Genomic DNA, 19,943 nt, shown 5'->3' on the forward strand with positions numbered 1-19,943 from the left:
CAGTCGCAGGGCCTGGGATGGGGGTTGGGTGTTTCATGGAGCAGTGGCAGGAGGAGCCTTGTGGAGCAGTCCAGGGGCCATGAGCATCATGAACGTAGGGGGGTGGAGGAAGTGGGGAGCTTCACGTGGCGTCGCAGGGTGGCAGAGGCCAGTGATGGAGGCCAGGCTAGGCCTAGGGACCCTAACTGTGCACGGGTGTCTAGTCTTTTAATAAGTGCCGAACTTTCATAGATAGAGTTAGTTTATTTTAAAGACTAGATGCCCAATACACAAAATTCATGCAAGGAGTTTGGCCCTTGCAGCCCCAGCAGCTCTCCTCGGTCCTCACAGTCCTGGCTTCATCCGGAAGGTCGTTCAGCTGTCCGGTCTAATTAGCATGTTATGCTTTTATTATTATAAACTAATTTAAATGATTCCAGACTAATGAAGATACAGGAATGGAAACCTGCAGGGAATACATCTGGTTGACCAGAGTTCAAAAGCTCCAGGTACCAACTAAGTATAGAAGTTGAACACTTAGACGTCTTGAGTCCCTGAAATAAATGGAGTACAGGCCTTTGGTCCAGTAAACAGGCCTTCAGATTTTGTTGAGTGTATGGGTAAGGAGTCTTGGTATAGAATTTTTAGGGTTAACATTTTCCCCAGAACTCCTTTGCCAGATTCAAGAGTAAACGTGGTGCTTCCAGTTATCATCAGAGAGAGATTGTGGTGGGTCAGGTGGTGGCCAGGTCAGCCCTCAGGACTTTTAACACTAGCCAAGCACTGAATCTGGAAATGAAGTATCAGAATGTGGTCTGCTCCCACACGGACATGAAGTTATTTTTAGTCTTAGCACCTGGGAGTTACTTGAGTATTTTCAAAACCAATCTGTTTGGCTAACATTAAATGACAACTCTATAAAGGCATGCAGTTAGATGCCAATGTTTCTCTTTGATATAACATTTAATGAGGATAATATCAAAGCAAAAGTTGTAGCCCAGAGAGATGGGGAAAAAAGCAATATGTATTATAGTTTAGGAAAAACAATGATATTCATTTCTTCCCAAAATAGGCAAAACAACTTTTGGTTCACAAGATCCTTGAGATTCTTTCAGGTAAAATCATGGCAACTGAAGGAGAGCCTCATGCAGGTATGAAATTTAGATGTTTAATATGGAACCTGTTACCCCCAAAGCAGACGTACTCTTCGCCTCTCATGGTTTCATCCACGGGCTGCTTCCTTCTAACTGTTTGCTTCTTTACTTCTAATAGCGATGAACTATTTCAGGGCAGAGACCTATGAACTGTCCCTTTGCTCTCTAAACATCCCACATTAAATAGCTTTGGAAGGCCAGGTGCTGACACGGCCTGTCATTAGGTTAATGAAAAGATGTTCTGATCTGAAGTATTCATATTAAACTTTATGTCTATACTTTTCCCCTAATTTGTCTACTGGGATTCCTGAGTTCTTATAGTTATAGAACACAATTCATTAAAAATTTTAGCCAGATTAATCGCCACTGCATGTTAGACAGTTGAAGAGGAAAAAGTTATGTCTGGCACAAAGTACAATCTCAGTAAAAGTTGATGAATGTTGAAAATATTTACTCTTCAGTTTCCCTGGGAAACCTTTCCTGCCAGCATCTTTCCCCAGAGATGGGCCTCTGAGAGGGGGCTCCAGCAGGTATAGGGCAACTGGCAGTGTCTGCGTATGGGGTCAAAATATAATATTTTGAGATTCATTTTTAGAGACCACAGATTAAATTCATTGTAATCACTCCTGGTATTTAATAATCCCTTTGTTTAAGAAGAGCATAGAAGTAATAGAAGGGAATCACCCAATTTTGCTTTTACTGAAATTCTTTGACTGGGAAACAAAATCTTAGAAGTGGTACAGAGTAGAACTTTTAAGAAGAATCTGAAATTAGGACTTGTGAAGAAAATTTAATGGAACTGGATTGAATTTAGCCTAAAGGAGAGAACATTACCGAGTAACCTAATACTTTGAGAATATATTCATTATGCAATGAGCCCAAGATGAAATTAAACCAGAGAGTATTATTTATCCATACTGTATATTTGTCATTGGCTCATTATAATTTCATATTACAGGGCTGTTGAGGTAGTATAGTGTTGAAGCAAGTACAGTGAATTTGGGGTCAGGAGAACTGAATGCTAGGTATTTTCTAGCTCTATCACCTAATAGCCGTATGACTCTTGAAAAGTCAATTAATGCTCTCAAACTCAGTTTCTTCAATTCTAAAATGGGAGAGAGGCAGGAATTGTTCTACTTACTTTATGGCGCTGTTTGGAAGGTTAAAGGAGATAATGGCTATTAAAGCTCTTTATTATCTATAAAGTTCTAGCCACAGGCACAGCAGGCCCCAGTGTTATATAAGTGTTCTTATAAAATGCAGACAGAATTGAAACTGTGGGCACTCCTTCCCCAGAGGTCTTTAAACACAGAGCATCTCCTGGTCCAGATGTTATAGCCACACACTTTCTGAAGGCAGGGGAATGAAGCAGAACACCTTGAAATGTCATTTCACTCCAGGACTCTCAGCATCTGCTGATTCCCTCAGGCCAGTGTGTCAGAACAGAGCAGCCAATGTGACAGAAGTTGTTTTCTTCTTTTCTAATTTTTGGATAGTTTTCCATCCAAGTGGAATTGAATAAGACACATAGGGAAGAACACTGGGATCTAACCAAACACCTGCTTTGGGTTGGATTTTCTCTCCATAAAGTGAGTCCTCCTGTTTTTTGCCATAAGTTGACTTGTTTGGTCTGATTTCATATTGCTTCTCTGTTGAAAGACATTGGACATATTTATGTCTGGGGTAGAACTGATTCCCTAGAGGACAATATTTATTGATTTTTGAACTTACGAAAGATTCTCTCCTTTGTAGATGGTAGAGATGTCCCCAAAGGTGCCCTTTGACTTATCCATAAGGGGAACTATTATTGTCTTGGGAGCGAATGGTCAGTCTTCCTCACAGAGAGGTAAGAAACCAGGGAACATGACAGGGAGGGACAGGTGGAGATTTTTTTGAGAAAACCTAGCCCATTATTACCACCACTCCCTCCTGTAGCACAGTCTCTGTGTGGCCTGATAGTGGCTTAAAGAAGCCACTTTGCTGGTGAGCACAGATACAACCAGCTCCACAAGTGAAATGGGAGTGGGGTGAAAGGGGAATGGAGAGAATGACAGAATATTAGAATTTGATGGAAGCAGTAATCTTTTACCTCAGCCTCCCACCGAGTGGGCATCTCTGAGGTGGCCATGGTTTCTCAGTCTCTGACTAATAGGCTACCTCCTGAGAAAGCCTACCCTGGCCTTGGTCGGCCGAGGCAAGCCATGGGAAAATGAGCTCATTTTGTGGTGAAATCTTTCTCTTTTAAATTATACTCCATGGTTTCCTATCATTTTAGAGGATTCTAGGCCAGATCTGTTTTTCTTTCAGTTACCAGTCCTTTCATTATCTGAAGAAAGTCCTCATGACTTACCTTGTTTTTCTTCTCTGAATTAAGTCTGCCATTTCCTCCAGCCACTCTTGAAGAACATATATTTCAGACACACTATACCTTTCTCTCATACACACTAAAGTTATTTTTTGTTTTTTTTTAAAGTTTCTCTTTTCCTATCCTAGAGGTTATAGAGCCCCCACCTTTTATCTGGTTCCTAGAATGAGAACTATTTCACTTAAAGAGTTGAGACTTGAGTTGAGACCCATCTGATATTTAGGTGTGTCTGATAATTTGTGCACTCACTTAGATGAGAAACAGGAACCTCCATTGTGGTTCTGGATGCTAGGGTTATGCATGATCAATGGCCCCAAAGGGGCTTCCTGTGCAAAAATACCTGGCATTCCTGAGTCCTGAGTTCACATGGAGATACCCTTTCAGAGATTTCAAATATTTCCAGTCCTGAATGGCAATTTTAAGAGAAAAAAAAATTACCACATGTTCTCTACTAATCAAAAAAGTTTGCCAATGTCTCACTCCTCCTGAAATCCGAGGAGGGAACACCAGAATGCCAGGATGGTGGCTTGAATGGTGCACTGACTTGCTTTGTATCTTCTTCTGGGTTCCTCCAGACAGGCAATTGCAGGACCCCTGGCTCCCAGAGTTAACATGGCTTCAGGCCACAGCTAGGAATTAGCAGACACAGAACACAGAACCTGGCCCCAGAGGCTTATAAATGAGAGGAGACACCAAAGGCTGAAATCATTTCCTAGCATTTGCTTTCATCCTTTCCTGTGGACTCTGCTGCACCAAAACCACACCCTTCCTGTGAGACCCCATCCCAGAACTGCTGAGGGCTCTTGCTCTTAGTAGTTACTGAGCAGAGTGTGGGATGCAGCACTGAACCTGTACATGGCAGTCCCTGTCTGATAGCTGACAGTCCAAGGTGGCATAGCACAAGTCACAGCCACCAAGGTCTAGGATGGGAGAGGTGGTAAATCAGCAGCAGTTTACAGGAGAGAAAGTGAAGGGCCCACAATTCCACAGAAGAGCAGTTGCAGGGTTACACTCAGAAGTCAGGTCTGCTGACTTCTAATCAAAAACTCTCTTTAATATCATAGGTGTAAAATTATATGTGTCATCTGTATTTACATTCATATGTATCTATATGTGTGGGTGTGTAAAATTTTCTTTGTAGGAGGCTTATTTCACTCATATGCTCTAATTTGATTCTCACAATAATTCTCCTAATAACCCTTCTGACAGTAAGAGAGCTGAGGCAAATGGTAGCAACTGGATTCACATCCAGGCCTGGTTCCAGCTCCCTCTTCTTCCAATTGCTTGGCATTGTTACTGGATCTCAGTGGTTATTACCAAGTCCTCTTCAGGACCCCTGTGGAACGACTAGACATTAAGTCAATTCCTTCTACGGGATACTCATGGTCTTCCTGACACTGGGCAGGCTCAGCTCCTAATCTCTTCAGTTCTAAAGGACCCTGAACTGTCACATTCACTGCTGAAGAGTCAGCCCCTCTGCCACACATGACTTTTAGGTCATTACTGAATGGCAGTGGGAGACTTGAACAAATGCAGAATCCTCAGAAAGTCAGACCAAGGGTGAGAATTTTAGAGCTGCAAGGAATCTTACCAAATATATAACACCCCCTGAATTTTGTAGACAAAGAAATTGAGGCCTAAGGATTCGGGTTAAAGGATTTGCCCAACTCATAATTATTTAGTAAACCAAAACCAAGTGTCCTGCTGAGGATGAAGACTGGGAATTCTTCACACCATTCATGAACTGCTTGGAAGTTGAGAGAGAGGGGATAAAACAGTCAAAAGAGTTCCTCTGATACAGGTAGGATCGAGAAGGAAAAAAAAAAATAGAAGCAATGTGCATTTAGCCAGAAAACAGAGCCAGAATGTGAACTAAGACTGAAAATAAAGATCTAGGGTGGGCTAAAAAACTCAGTAAGTGACTTCCCAGATTGTGTTTTGTTCTCATTGCTCATACAGTTGGAAGCCAAATGCAAGCCACCAAGGTTGCAGTGCAACAGCAAACAATTAAAGCGCAAATAGTTGTGGGCAGCTGTGGGAGTGCAAGCCACCTGCTCCAAGTTTACGGCTTTGCTTAACTTGGTAAGCATTAAAACTGGAGGGGGAACACTCCCAGGACAGCAGCCCATGCCCTTTCTGGGAGGCCTTACTCGGGGAGCTGGGGCGGCTTTACCCTTGACCAAGCCCTTCTCACTGTGGCCTAGAGCTGCTTTCTATTGATAGTAGTCAGTGTTATCAATAGACCCTAATAGAAACTGAAGGAGGGAGGGAAGGAATATTGCAGGATTATATATTTATCGAGTTTTAACAGACATCAAAGCCCCCACAATACATCTTCTCTCCTGTTGTTCAGATAAGATCGAGATCCAGAGAGGTAATGTACCCAAAGTTACAAAGTTAGGGGCAGAACTTAGTTAATGTCTGAACTTCTAATCCTTTGTTCAGTGCTCCTTCCTCTAAGCCCCACAAGGTTTATAAATAATGCCAAATAGGGAGCTACAGCATTAGAGAATATTATGGCTGGAAGGGACATTGTTCTCAATTCCCGTGTTTTAGGTTGTCACATGACTAGGGAGTACTATAGGAGGGTGCATAGGGCCCAAGGATGCTAAATAGCTTGAAATGTGGTCATCCCGCATAATGAAGAATCCCAGATATCAAGAATCACCTTGTTGAGAAATATTTTGTCCACCATTTTACATTATAGTTGACTGATCTAAGCCTAGAGACAGGAGATGCTTGACTAGGTTCCCAAAGGGAGTCAGCATTCCCCTGACTCCATCCTACTGAGCCCCTGAGTTAATTAGCAGCACCCTTGGTACCTTCAGCAAAGGGAAGACTCGAGTCTAGACCCTTGCCTACCAGCTCCTGTTGCCCTTGCACCTAAGTTATTTCCAGGCCAGCACTTACTTGGACTTCAGGCCCTCCTGTCCATAGGGCTGCAGCAGATACTGGTGCACAAGCTTGTCCCTGAGAGTCCCAGCCAGTTTTATTTTCTTTCTTGATCTGTGCAGGTTGATGATAAAAAGTGTAATGGACCCTCGCACATAGTTGTGGCTGAGATTCAGAGAGAGAGAGAGAGAGAGAAGATGGAAATAGTGGTCAGTTAAATGTCTCTCAATAATTTACAGACTGCATGAAACACGACAGTCCTAGGAAAGGGCACTTTATTTTATGGCTCTTGGCCATCCTCGACCTTCAAAGGCAGGAAGGGCTTATTATTGTGATTTTCTGCAAAGAAGTTGCTCACGTCTCACCACACTCCATTTGTTTTTGTTTAAATGCATGGCAATAATTTGAAAAACAAAAAAAACAAAAACAAAATATATTTTTCTGAGTATGGAAGCAAAACATGCTAATTATAATAAATAAATAAATAAGTAAATAGATAAATAAATAAATAAATAAGTAAATAGAAAAAACATACAAAAATACAAAAAAGAAAAAAGAAACTCCCCATAATCCAAGTATTTTGGAATATAATAACATTTTGGTAAACATCCTTCTAGTAGTTTTTAGTTTATTAATTCAATAATATTTACTGAGTATGTGGCACATGCATACATATTTCTCAGTTTTTACATAACAGGGATCACATTGTTCACACAGTTTTTTCAGCTCATGAGCATCATAAACATGTTCCCATCTTATTATGTGATGTATTCTGCTTATAAAAGAATGCTAAATTAAATCATAGGAATGCAACATAATTTATTTACCTAATGCCCTACTTTGTTGTTTTCATTTGTTTGCCAGTACAAATTATGTGATTAAGCACTCTGCACATAAACCTTTTTCACATCACCATTATTTCTGATGGATGAAGTCTTCAAAGTTGGAAACATTAGGTCAAGGGGAATGCACATTGTATGATTCCTCACCAACTCTTCATTCCCAGTGGTGTCCCTCTCTGTGGAATGTTTTCTGTCCCTGCTCTGTTGAACCCTACAGTGCTCACATTATTGGCTTTGCTCAATGAAATGTGGGTGGTAAGGCCTCTGGGCAGAAGCTTTAAGAGCTAACCCATGCTTTGCCATGCCCCCTTTCTCTCTGCCAGAAGACCAGCAATGTTCTTGGCAGAGAGGCCCTAGTGACCTGCATCCTGGAGTGAAGATGATGTGGAGCAGAGCTGCAGCTGAGCTGTGACAGACAGGCAGTGTGAGTGAGAGATACATTCTTTTATCGAAAGCCATGGATATCTGAAGGTCCTCTGTTATCACAGCATAACCTCACTGATCCTGACACACACATTTCGATAGCACTGATAATAACCCTTTAGAAAGTTTGTATCTTTTTGCTCTAGTTGACTATGTATAAGAACACACATTTCCTCATACCTTTAAAAACAGTGGACAACTGTCTCAACCTGATAAGTGATAATGGGACTTCAATGCTGTATTAATTTGTATTTTTAAAGAATTATATTGAGGTACAGCATTTTTTTTAATTTGTCTATTTGGCATTTAATGTCTTCTTTTGTAAACTGATCATGTCCTTTGCCTGTTTTCTATTGGTTTATAAAAAATATTTATTTATTAAGGATAGTGATCCTTTGCCTGCATGTATGTTACAAAATGTCCCTCAGTTTTCTTTGACTAATTCAGCTTGTTTACATTGTATTTTATGTATTAAAAGTTTTATGTAGTCAAATTTATTGATCTTTATTATTTCTGCTCTCGCTGTTTTACCTACTCCTAGCTTATAAAACTCTTCACCATATTGGAATCCTTTTAAACCAGTACAGGATGTTCAGAAGCCTGGGAAAACTATATGCCTACATGGCCTTTCAGTGTATATCAACAAAACGATAATGGTTTCCTTCTCTCTTGTAGGAAAAAATGTTTTGTTTTTAAGGGGTCCCGTAAGGCCCCATCTGGATGGGTTAATGAGAGGAAACAGAAAAAAAGACCTGGTCCTGCCTTCAAAGGAGGAGTTCAGAGAAACTCTACGTCAACTTTGCCCAGAGGAAAAGATCATTCCTTGCAGAAACAGCACCCTTCCGCCTCTGGATCACTCATCTCTGCTTCTAAGGGTGATAATTAAGAATTGAGCCCTAGCTGGCTTGGTTCAATGGATAGAGAATCAGCCTGTGGACTGAAGGGTCCCAGGTTCTATTCCGGTCAAGGGCACATGTCTGGCTTGGGGGCGTGGTCCCCAGTGTGGGGCATGCAGGAGGCAGCCAATCAATGATTCTCTCTCATCATTGATGTTTCTATCTCTCTCCCTCTTCCTTCCTCTCTGAAATCAATTAAAAAAAATATATAAAAAAGAATTGAATGACCAAGGGCAGTTGTCAATATGACAACTGGTTTATTGTTTTTTTTTTAATAATATAGTTTCCAGGGCTCATCCTTGAATTTTTTGATTGCACTCATTTGTGATTAGAGCCTGGGAATCTGTATTTTTAATCTCTCTGTGATATTGGGCAGATGAGTTGTGTTTGGGGACCATTTTCTCAGAATAATCCATTCAGATTATGAGAAGAGTAACCAAAGTATACCCCACCAGCTCTCTGTCATGATTTTTCTTGCATATTATTATGTTCAAAGCTTCTTGTATACCTACATTGATATTCTGATAAATTATTAAATGAAAATGTCTCCTCTATCTGGTTCCTCCTCTTCTGGTCCTTCTCAAGCCCCTGAAATGTGTGAATTAGCTTTTGGAACCAAATGAGTTAGGTCAGAAGAGAATGCCAATTTATTTAAGCAGGCTTGTCTCACCAGAGCTCTGAAGAAAGATGCTCCAGTGTGTCAGCACTTACCATCATTAAAGAATACCAGTGGTGGGCTTTAAACTTAACTGTGTGCAGAACTGAGGAAGACACCTTTAACTACTGCTACTCTGGTTCAGAGTGTGAATGAATGTGGGCATACATGGATATCAGTTTTGCTGACTATGGTAATCCCTTTGTTAATAATCATCAAACAACCTTCTCAAAGGCCAACAGTGGAGGAGGAGAGAGCCCTGTGCTTGCATTTATGAGTTTCTCTTCTGCAGAGCCGGGCATAAAGACGCCTCAAAACTGGAGAGCAGAGGGTGGGAGGTGGGGAAGTGGGAGTGGGGTTGGGGGGAGAGAGACCTGAAATCACACATCGCTCCAGGGAAAGCCATCTTTTCAAGCTGCTTGGCACTGGCCTAATTTCCATTCACATAGTCCCTCTGAGATAAGCAAACCAGTATTGAAAACCTGCCCAGAGATTACTGTGCAGAAACTCTCAGAACTCCCGCAGCCTCCTCAGGTAGGAACTGGCTTGAAGACTGCCTCAGCCAGACCTTCCCTGCTTGGCTGATGGGCAAGAGCATTAAGCAGGCTGTCTGGCTGGGAAGACACACTTTTGGCTGGGGAGTACAGCACCAAACTGAAAGTACTGTGCTGAAAATCCAGGTTCCTGAAGAATGTATATTCTCTGCCTATAGAAAACAGTCCCTTTCCCTAAAAAATGGGGTCTGACTGAAGGTGTGGCCTGCAGGCAATTAGTCCAGGTGGGTTTTGATTCTCTTAATAAATGTCCCTTTTGTCTGGTAGAACATCTGTCTTGTTCCATGTCTCACTCACGGTGACACTTTACCACCAGCAGAGAATCAGTGAATCTGGAGCTCATCTTTCTGGCTGTTCTCTCATTGCCTGACATCTCTGTGTTGCCATGGGAGGAGGAGGAAGTGAGTCAGGGAAGGGAAGCTGGAATTGGAATATCTTGGATGTAAGAGGTGGGGAATGTCATATGGGGAGGTGCATCTTGACCTCCAGATAAAAAATAGTCACTTTTCTAGAAATTTCTCCAGTGAAGCTGGGGGACTGCAAAAGGTAAGGAAGGGTGGATGATGCTCTGGGATCACAGTCATTCTCAGGGAAAGTCAATGCGCTTGAAAACTGGATTGGTCCATTGTTTCCAACTCTATTTCAAAGTTTTTGGGTTCGGTAAAAGTCAGGCCATGTTTTGCCAAACATTTTTTTTTTTTGCCCTAATTTCAAAGCCCATGTGTATTTTAAGGGAAATTTAATCCACATGTTTCTGATTCATTTACACTTAACTCATCAAAATATTGTTTTGTAAGAGCCATTGGATGTCCAAGAAGCCTCAGGAACCTTTTTTATGAGTCTTTAAAAAAATTTTTTTCTGAAAAACAGGAAGTCATGTTTTGCCAATAATAAATGAACTTGAACCCCAAAAGGCTCAATTTTGCTTCAATATTCACCAGGTTCCAATTGGTTCTGAACTTGGCGAAGGACCACAGCTCCTCCCTAGAAACATACATTTTTCTCAGCAGAATAGTTTAGAAAAAGGTTTCTTCCAGTCAAAACATATTTGTTCTCTGAACAAGAAGGTGAGAACTGCCATGCTGTCCGTGTCCTAACTTGTTAACTCTAGAACAGAAAGACGAAAAGCACCTGCTGGTGGTGGTATGAGCATCTAACTTTTGCTCCCAAATCTATCATAAAAAACAATGCTCTCCTAGGTCAGGAATGACCCACAATGCAAGAGACTGCCATAAGAGACAGTGAGGCATTCAAGTAGAGGTTGTATAACCATCAGAGAGAGTATAAAAGGAATGTCTGTGTTGTATAGGATCCTGGGCCAAAATATCTCTAAAGGTTCTTCCCAAATGTAAAACTGTCTCACTACTAATGGTGTTATTGGCATATAAGAGTGATGCAACAGAACTGTGGGATTCAATGCAAGTGCAAATTACTGGCAAGATGCTTGGCACATAGCAAGTGTTCAATACACACTGGAGTAAGGAGTTGTGCCCATAGACACTTGCTTTACCAGTAGACATTCTACTGGTAAGTTTATACTTTCTCACCAGTCCCTGACTTGACCAAGGATATATATTTTCAGACTACTGGTCAAGACTGAACAGTATGAAGCCAATATGCCCACTCTGGGACGTTTTTGTGAGCTTGGCCTTGTTGGCCACAAATAGATTGAGTCAATAATGTTTCTTCATGACTGTTTGGAGGACGAGGGGGTACAGACAGGGCACCTGGCTTCCCAGAGAGGGAACAGAGACACTTCTTTGCTTGTGCCTACTTATGTGGGGTATCTGACACCCACTGACATGAAAGAGACCAGTAATCTCAGCCAATGCAGTGCATCCATTGAGGATTTTCTTTTCTAATGGGAACAAAAAGAACTTCACCCCAATTATTATCATTAGGGTCATGTGTGGGATGGATTAGTAAAGTCTCCTTCCCTCCCTCCCTCCCTCTTTTCCTCCTTCTCTCCCTCCTTCCCTCCCTCCCTCTCTTCTTCCCTCTTCCTCCCTCTATACCTCCCTCTCTCTTTTTCTACGGGGAGGAGGAACACTAGTGACCAAAGTACAGTGGTACTATTTCCCCAGAGAGGTTCTGGAGTTACTCCCCACAGAAAGAAGAGGAGAGGCTGGCAGAGAGAATATTGAATCTAGATGATTTGAGTAACTTGCTGGAGTCCTCATGCTAGTGAACGTAGAATTCTTAACCATGCCACCACACCTTCTCCTGGCTGATGTGGTGATATCGAAGTGGAAGGGAGCTAAAAGTCTAAGTCAGAAGTAATGGCTTAATGCCATGTTTCTGCATTCATTCATTCATTCATTCATTCATTCATTCATCAAATATTTACTGAGAACTTCTTTATGCAAATCACTATATTAGACACCAAGAATATGAGAACAAATGGGACACTGGCTCTGCGTTCATGGTATGTATACTCAGAACGTTAGTGACAACTTCCATGAAAACGCAAAAGAACATCAGGATGAACGCTTGAATGAGATAAGATGAGGAGTCCTCAGTGAAGATGCTCAAACCCATGCCGCTGACATTTCCCCCTGAGTCCTCAGACTTATAAAAGCCACGAACTGATGTGCTTCCCAAAAGAGACAAAAGGTGCCAAGAATAAGTTTTCTCTGTTGAAGCTGGGGGTCCACTTTTGGGTGGTTACTCCAGGGCCAAGGTGGAGACAAGGAATACAATGTTTCCTTGTGTGGTGATCAGATAACTTCAGGCCAAGGCCATAGAGCAGTCACTCTCTGTCAGGTATTGGATTGAGCTTCCTGTTGAGCAAAAGGGATGTTGAAAACCTCTGGCCTCTGCCCAAACCAGTCTCCTGTTATCCACAATAGGGACTTGTATCTAAAGACAAGACAACTGGCCCCAGGCCTCCAATGCTCAGAGTGATTCTTTTGAAAAATCTTATCATGATAAATTAATTGGCTTGGCTCTTCTCTCATCAAGGAAGGAGAAGGAGCGTCTGTTGTAACCTGACCACTGGGGCTCTTTGTGCTATCCACAGCCCACGTCAGCCCCTGATGGGCTTGCTGGAATGAAGGTCTGGCTGGAGACACTTGTGCCCAGCCCCCACCGTTTCTCTGCGTTAAGAGAAAGAATTCTCTTTTCCAGGTCTGCCTGCACTGCTCCTTAAACCTGAAATGATGTAAGAAAGCCATTTATAGTCTGAAGGGCTTTGCATTAGGTTCAGTTTTAAGTTTTTATCCTTATGATACTCATGTTTTAAAACATTTTATCTGCCAAACATTATTTACTGGTTTGAAAGACAATTCTAATGAGACAGCCAGTGCTTCAGATAAAAAGGAGGACAACTACACATTACCTACCACGCTGAATTGTTGGGAGGTCCAGCCCCTAATTCAGATTTTGTTTAATTTCTTAACCCTTAAAATAGCTGAGAAGATTTTGAAAGACTGAAAATGGCTCTGAAGCTCATGACTACCTTGGGCACACCTTTCACCCGGAGGACCCCTGGTTTGGGATGTGCTGGTCTGGGCTGAGTTTCAGCGGATAGCTCTCCAGCATGCCTCTTAGAAATGTTGACTTACTGTCTCCAGCTCTGCTGGTGAATCCTAGGAACAGAGTTTATGTCTCTTGCTGTGGTTTAGCCAGAAGCATACAAAAAGGCCTCTTGGGCATTACATCAACTGGCACAGAAGAAAAGCTCAGTAAATATTTGTTGGATGAAGAAGTAAATGAATAAATGGCATGCATTTTTATAAATATTTTATGAATAAATACTCTAAGTGTGAGAAAGGAGTTTACTTGCAGAAAAGCTATTTATCAGAGATCATTTGAAATACACAAAGAGCAGGTAGAATGCAATTCCAGAGGCAGTTTTCAGTGTCTTGAAGAGGTCCCAAATGGCATGGAATTCTAAGAGGGGCGCACAGCCTGAAGCTCCTAGGGTGGCTTCTTGTGCCATCGCTCTGAAGACTTACTTGTGGTGGTTTGTGCAGTGAGCATAAATCCTTAGTTTGTCCCGGATGACTCGGCCTGGCCGTGGCTTCCGCTGCAGCCCAGCAACGTGCACGGCCAAGACTTTGGGGCCGATCAAGCGCTTGTAGAGGAGAGAGAGCCAGTAGTCCTGAGAAGAACAGAGACATGGAGAGTCAGGGGAAGACGCAGTTCAGGTGTTTTGAGTACACCTAGACCAGATAGACCAGAAAGTACTTCTGAGCAGGAGTAAAGCCTGACCAAAGTGACTAACCCTGTAGGCATGGTCACCTGACAAAATGGTCACCCGACAAAACGTTCACCCTGGGTTGGTAGTGAAGCCAACATTGTCTAAAGTGACCTTCACATTCCTAACGGGGGAATGTGAGTGTGTATGTATGTGTGTTTGTATGTGGTGGGGGGGCAAGGGGGTGGAGAGGAGTGGGGAACAACTCAGAGCTACATGCAATCAAATGAATCAAATTTTCATTTGAAATAAGTTTCATATGAAATAATAACTAGTTGGAGCCTTAAATTTTCAACTTTATTTCCCCATGACTGTACTTTTGTACTGGTTTATGGCTCTGTTTAATTGCAGAATGGAAGATTTCCAATCTTTAGGATTGCTCCCAATATGCAAACCCAAAATGTTATCCTTCAAATATTGTCACTGAAGACGCCCGGTGAGGTGTGAGGGAAATGAAGGTGCTCCAGGTAGAGACTCCAGAATAATGTTAGCAAACCCTAGTGCTAATTCTGGATCATCTTCATTAATTCTACAATAAAAAGAATAATTATAAACTTAAAAGTATATGATGTTTTTAACTATTCCATAGTCCATTTGGAACTGGTTAATGAATATTCAATCTGTAACCCACACATGTATTTGAATTTACAAAAGCCTATTCACCAACACTTTAATTTGTATTCCCAATTACCATTTTTTGTTTCTGTATTTGATACAAATATAAAATTTGCATTTGCATTGTGTAAGCACTTATCACCTGTATGGGGTAATGACTTCAGTGTTTGTAACTCATCATTTGTCTAGGGGGTCCCCTCCCTTTGCTCCTGAAATTCTGGAATTCAGTGAATTCAAGGTCTTAAAGACATCAACCATGTCTTCTCAGCCTTCATCTTTCCAGGAGAAGCCTCTGAATAATATTTTTATCTATCCTGTGTGGCCATCTATAACAGCAGCTGCTTAAAAATGTCTGGTGAGTTGCATAAATCAGAACAAAGTTTCAGCCACCAGAATAGATCCACATCTACCCTGAGTAGTGGGCTCTAAACCTTACAGGACCATTTACCTTAATTGACTGTAAGTGGCCTTAGGATGACTATTATATATAATCTCTATTATTTAAAATGGCAAATATTTCATTGTTAGGCAAATATATACAGCATATCATTGGTTTAATTTACTCTCATTTGATTACAATTTCTGTGTTTTCTTATTGTTACTCTGTGATGTATTTTTCACATCTGGATTTTCTATTCTCTTCCACTGAACCCTATTTCTTTATTAGTTTCACATCATTTTAATGACTAAAATTTACATTTTAATATCTACAGGTTTAAGTCCATTTCATTATAATTTTTCTGTCTTTGTTCAAACTTTTCTTAATTAGTCATATCCATTTACTTTCCCAAATAAACTCAAGTAACTTTTTATAGAGTTTGTGGGACTAGAGAAGCTTGAGGCATTAATTTTATTCTATGTTTGGTTTGCCTGTTTATTTTCTACCTCATTTGTTCTGCCAGGATGCATATAGGAGTCACGTTTTATCATTGATATTTGAACTTTTACCAGGAATGTGTCAGTGTAGGTTTCTGCATTAATTTGCTGGTATTTGGGAGTGCTTTTGATAATACTGAGGACTTTCTCCAACCTGTGAGAATGTTCTTTAAATAAGACCTTAATTTTATTTCTTTCTGTTTGCTCCAGTATCTGTTTCCAGGAGTTCTCTTAGATTTCCATCCTCAATCCTGCACAAGTATAATCTCTTTTCTGTTTTCTATCTGCAAGAAGAAGTCTCAAGTTTATCCTGCACATTGTATATTTATTATCTCCAGGATCTTTTATGTTATTATTACAGTTTTACTCCCCTTGTAATCTTTTCTTGTTTCATTTAGTTTACCTGATTGGAACTCATTTAATTTCCCCCCATTTTGTGTATACTATGTATATTTTCCATATACAGGAGGACATATGTACCTTACATGAAAGTTCTGAGGCATATGAGGACCTATTATCCACCTTAAAAGCTATAACAATACCCACACGGTTGCATCTAGTTATGTGAATCTTCCCTTTGCCATATTTTTGCTTTTCATTCCTTTGGCTAATATTTTAATTTTGTCTTAAGCAATATATTATTTAGCTTGTTAGATTTTAAAATCTGGCGTCATGCAATATGTAATTTCTATAACTTACTTTTTCACATTATACTTCTAGGATTCATGCAGGTTGTTACACCCACCACAGTTTATTCATTTTCATTGTTGCATACTTCATTGTGAGAACATACTATAATGCATGTGTTCATTCTTCTGCTGATTGATATTTGGGTTGTGTCTAGATTTTTGCTATCGTTTTTTGCTCTCAATGTAGCCTTCAACATTCTTGCTCCTGTTTCCCAAGGTGCAAGGGAAGCAATCTGGAAAAGCATTGCTCCAATCATGACTGAAAACCAGCAGCAGCCTCATCACTGTGTTCTTTGCAAAATTGAAGATTTATAGACTTTATCCCAGACCTATTGCATCAGAGTCTCCAGAGGCAGGGCCTCTCCAGACTGTCTAGCTCTCCAGGGAATTCTGCTGCTCATTAAAGTTAGAGAAGCACTGTAGAACTGTTGAGAGCAATATCTAAGAGTGGAATTGCTGTGTCCTGCACAGATATAAAATAGTCAACTCTATAGGCTAATGACAAATTGTTTTCCAAAGTGATTCCAATTATTTCAACTTATGCTTCCTTCAAGAAGTTTCTGAGTTCCTTTTTATTCACATCATTGCCAACATCTGTTAGTTTCATACTTCTTAATTTTTGCCTATCTAGTGGGCACATAACATCTAGCTCTTGTTATTTGTTAAATAATCCTTCCTCATGACTAGTTCATAAAGATATTTTATTTTAAGACTTTTAATGTTTTTTCATAGTTACATCTTTAATCAATCTAAAATTGATCTAGATTGTGGTGTAAGTATCTAATTTCATATTTTTCCATATAGTCAGTTATATCAGCATCATTTTATTAAATGGGTCTCTCCTTTCTTTAGTGATCTGCAACATTCTCTGCATCATACATCAAACTTCCATATACTCCTGGGTTTATTTCTGAGCTCTCTATTCTGTCCCATTTTTCTGTTCTGTACCACTACTACATTAAAAAAAATTTTCATTTCAGAGAGGAAGAGAGAGAGATAGAAACATCTCTCTCAATGATGAGAGAGAATCATTGATTTGGCTGCCTTCTGCACACCCCACACTGGGGATCGAGCCTGCAACCCAGGCATGTGCCCTCATCAGGAATTGAACTGTGACCTCCTGGCTCATAGGTAGATGCTCAACCAATGAGCCATGCTGGCTGGCCACCACGAATGCAGTTTTAATTACCATTGTTTTATATGTAATGAAATCTGGTAGAGCAAATCCTCCTGTCTTATTCTTCAGTAATGGCTTTGCTAATCTTGGGCCTTTACTCAGTCATGGACATTTCAGAATCAGATTACCAAGTAGCTAAACAAAATCTACTGAGACACTGGAACTTCATTGAATTCATAGATCAAATGAAGAGAACTTTATTTTTGTGATATTGAGTTTTCTTATCAATAAATAGGAAAGAGACTAAAAACAAAACAAAACAAAAACAAAACAAAAAACAACCTCCTTCCACTCAGGGATCTTTCTTCTCTCCTTCCTTTTCTTTTTTCCTTCCTTCCTTTGAAAGTGAAAGTTCAATAAAAAAATCTCCTTTCTCACCTGTGTTCTTGTCCAATTCTCTACTTATCCTTCTCCTTTTTAAAATCTCCCTCTTTCACCATCCTTATCTCTCCCTAATATAAACCAACTCTTAGCTGATCAAATTGTATTTCCTTCATCCCTCTCTTCCTTCTTCCCTGCTTTTGCCTCCAATCTCTCTCCTTTCTCACTCTTTCTTTTATTTTACTATGAATATGTGCCTATATAATCATAAATAAAATTAAACAAATCATATGATCTTTATTAAGGAAATGACATAAAAAAGCAGAAAAATTGTCTTTATACATAGAACAGATAGAAAAGAAAAAAAGAATGCACACACGTCTCAAAGAACAACGATAAGGTTATTGTATAAAAGATGGAATATAATGAGAAGTTTTCAGATAATAAGAGTCCTCAAGAAGGAAAGCAAATATAATGGCTTTTTATGTCAATAAAAAAAAAATCCATAGCAAGGAATGCATTGCAATTTTCAAGGGACAAAGAGAGACACAAACAGACATTCTTTAAATGTATCAGACATGAGAAGAGATTGAAGAAAAATAGTGTCCATTTATTAGTTGGAGAGGGAAAACTAATAGATGATGACACTGAAATGACAGAGGTATTAAATCTTTTCTTTTTCTTGAGTATTTGTCAAAAAGTCAATTGTCTGAAAGCTAGACAAAGCAATATATGGAGGAGTAAGTTGAACCAAAATAAATGGGAAAAGAGAAAGAAACTGACAGAAGGTTGCAGAATTTACTGGATTAATCACTGAATCATGTACTCCTCGAGGTCTAAGATTATTTACCCATTCCTACAGCCCATGCCTCGCAGAGTGCCTGGCCTATCTATAGGAGGTGCTAGAATTCAATTACGGAATATAGACAGCATTTAAGGCTCTATATAGGCAGTAGGGTTACAGGGATGAATAATGCACATAATTTCTTGCCATCATGAAGTTTATAATTGAGCGAGAAAGTCCTTAAGCCAATGAGTTAGGTGACTAATTAATTTTAATAGTACTAATGGTAATGGAGGAATCTATTGTACCTTATAACAGAAGATGTGACCCAGTCTGGGGATAGGGACAGCCAGGAAATGAGACTTTCACGGAGTGACATTTAAGATTTGAGAAAAAGAGAGGAGGGGATAGAGAGAGTCTTGGGCAAGAGAAAGAGCTTATGTAGAGGTCTGACCTGGGGAAGAATTGGAATGTTTGAGAATCTGAAAGCAGACTAATTCAGCTTGGAGCTCAGCAAGTGAATACAAGATGAGGATCGGAGGTCCAGGTTGATATAGACCTCAGGATTTTAGAACCACTGCAGAATTTTAAGAGATAAAGTGACATTATTCAATTTACATTTAGCAAGTTGACTTTCACAGCTGTGCAGAAAATGGATTGAAGAAAACCATTTAGGTTGGAAGAAAGATGATGGTAATTTGATCAAGGTGAGGAAATTAAATTAGAGAGAGCATGAGAGAGTTGAGAATATTTATGAGATAAAACTGATTTGAATTGATGATTGATTAGCTATAGAGAAAGAGTATTAAACAGGATTCTCAGCTTTTTAAATGCTCAAATCCTTAATTCCAGAGGGTGGATGGCTCCTGGCAGCACAGCAACAAGATCTGTATTTCCCTTCAGTCCTCAACAACAGTCCTCCAACCCAGTCCCAGCCCACAAAATCTCAGCAAGATCAAATTCTGCCAGGGATAAGTGAGATAAGTAAAGAACATACCTGAAAGAAAACGGTCAAACAATGTAATAGTAATGTCTAACAAATGTGCACTGGATAAATCTTTCCTAATATGTCCCATAACTTTAGTTCTGAAGTTTTGTTTTGTCATTTTTAGTACATATGAATCCAGTGCATATTTTTTTAATGTTTTGTCTTTATCCACTTACTTCACTCATTATGTCTCACACTTGCTATTTCTACTAATCTAGAGCTGGGCAAGGGGGCCCTTGCTTTAGAGAGCCAAGCTCTGGGCCATCCTCAGCTGCCCCCCTCTTCATGGGGTAAGAACTTCAGAGAGCCAAGGACCCAAGCCTCTTTGTAGGCCATGTTCTGAATCGCCATGATCCCGGAATCATCTGCTCAGATAGGCCCTCACTTGTTGTCAGGGCTTGCGTGGACATTAACCTGGAGTCCGACTTCCTGAGAGTAGACCATAGCTCTGGAGTTTGTATCACTGGTTTAGAAAGGTGGCAAGGGGAAGCTACTTATGGAGATGTGAGCAGGACTTGGGCTTGCCAACTAGGTT

The 19,943-nt window shown here is 40.3% G+C and overlaps 1 protein-coding gene across 4 annotated transcripts in view; it reads right to left on the bottom strand.

The window, feature by feature from the left end:
- The window catches only part of HPSE2 (heparanase 2 (inactive)), a 438,368-nt gene that overhangs the window by 19,315 nt on the left and 399,110 nt on the right, over window positions 1–19,943 (bottom strand). For 2 of the 4 annotated variants that reach the window (XM_084904089.1, XM_084904091.1), the window contains exons 10-11: window positions 13,717–13,862; window positions 6,409–6,555 (exon numbers count right to left, since the gene is read on the bottom strand). In XM_084904089.1, the coding sequence (XP_084760215.1) occupies window positions 6,409–6,555; window positions 13,717–13,862 (293 nt within the window). The remainder of the gene's footprint in view (window positions 1–6,408; window positions 6,556–13,716; window positions 13,863–19,943) is intronic. The other 2 variants (XR_014796800.1, XM_084904090.1) reach the window with 1 other exon arrangement.

This window comes from Pipistrellus hanaki (genome assembly GCF_964339955.1).
Source record: "Pipistrellus hanaki genome assembly, chromosome: 14".
NCBI classification, from domain to species: domain Eukaryota; kingdom Metazoa; phylum Chordata; class Mammalia; order Chiroptera; family Vespertilionidae; genus Pipistrellus; species Pipistrellus hanaki.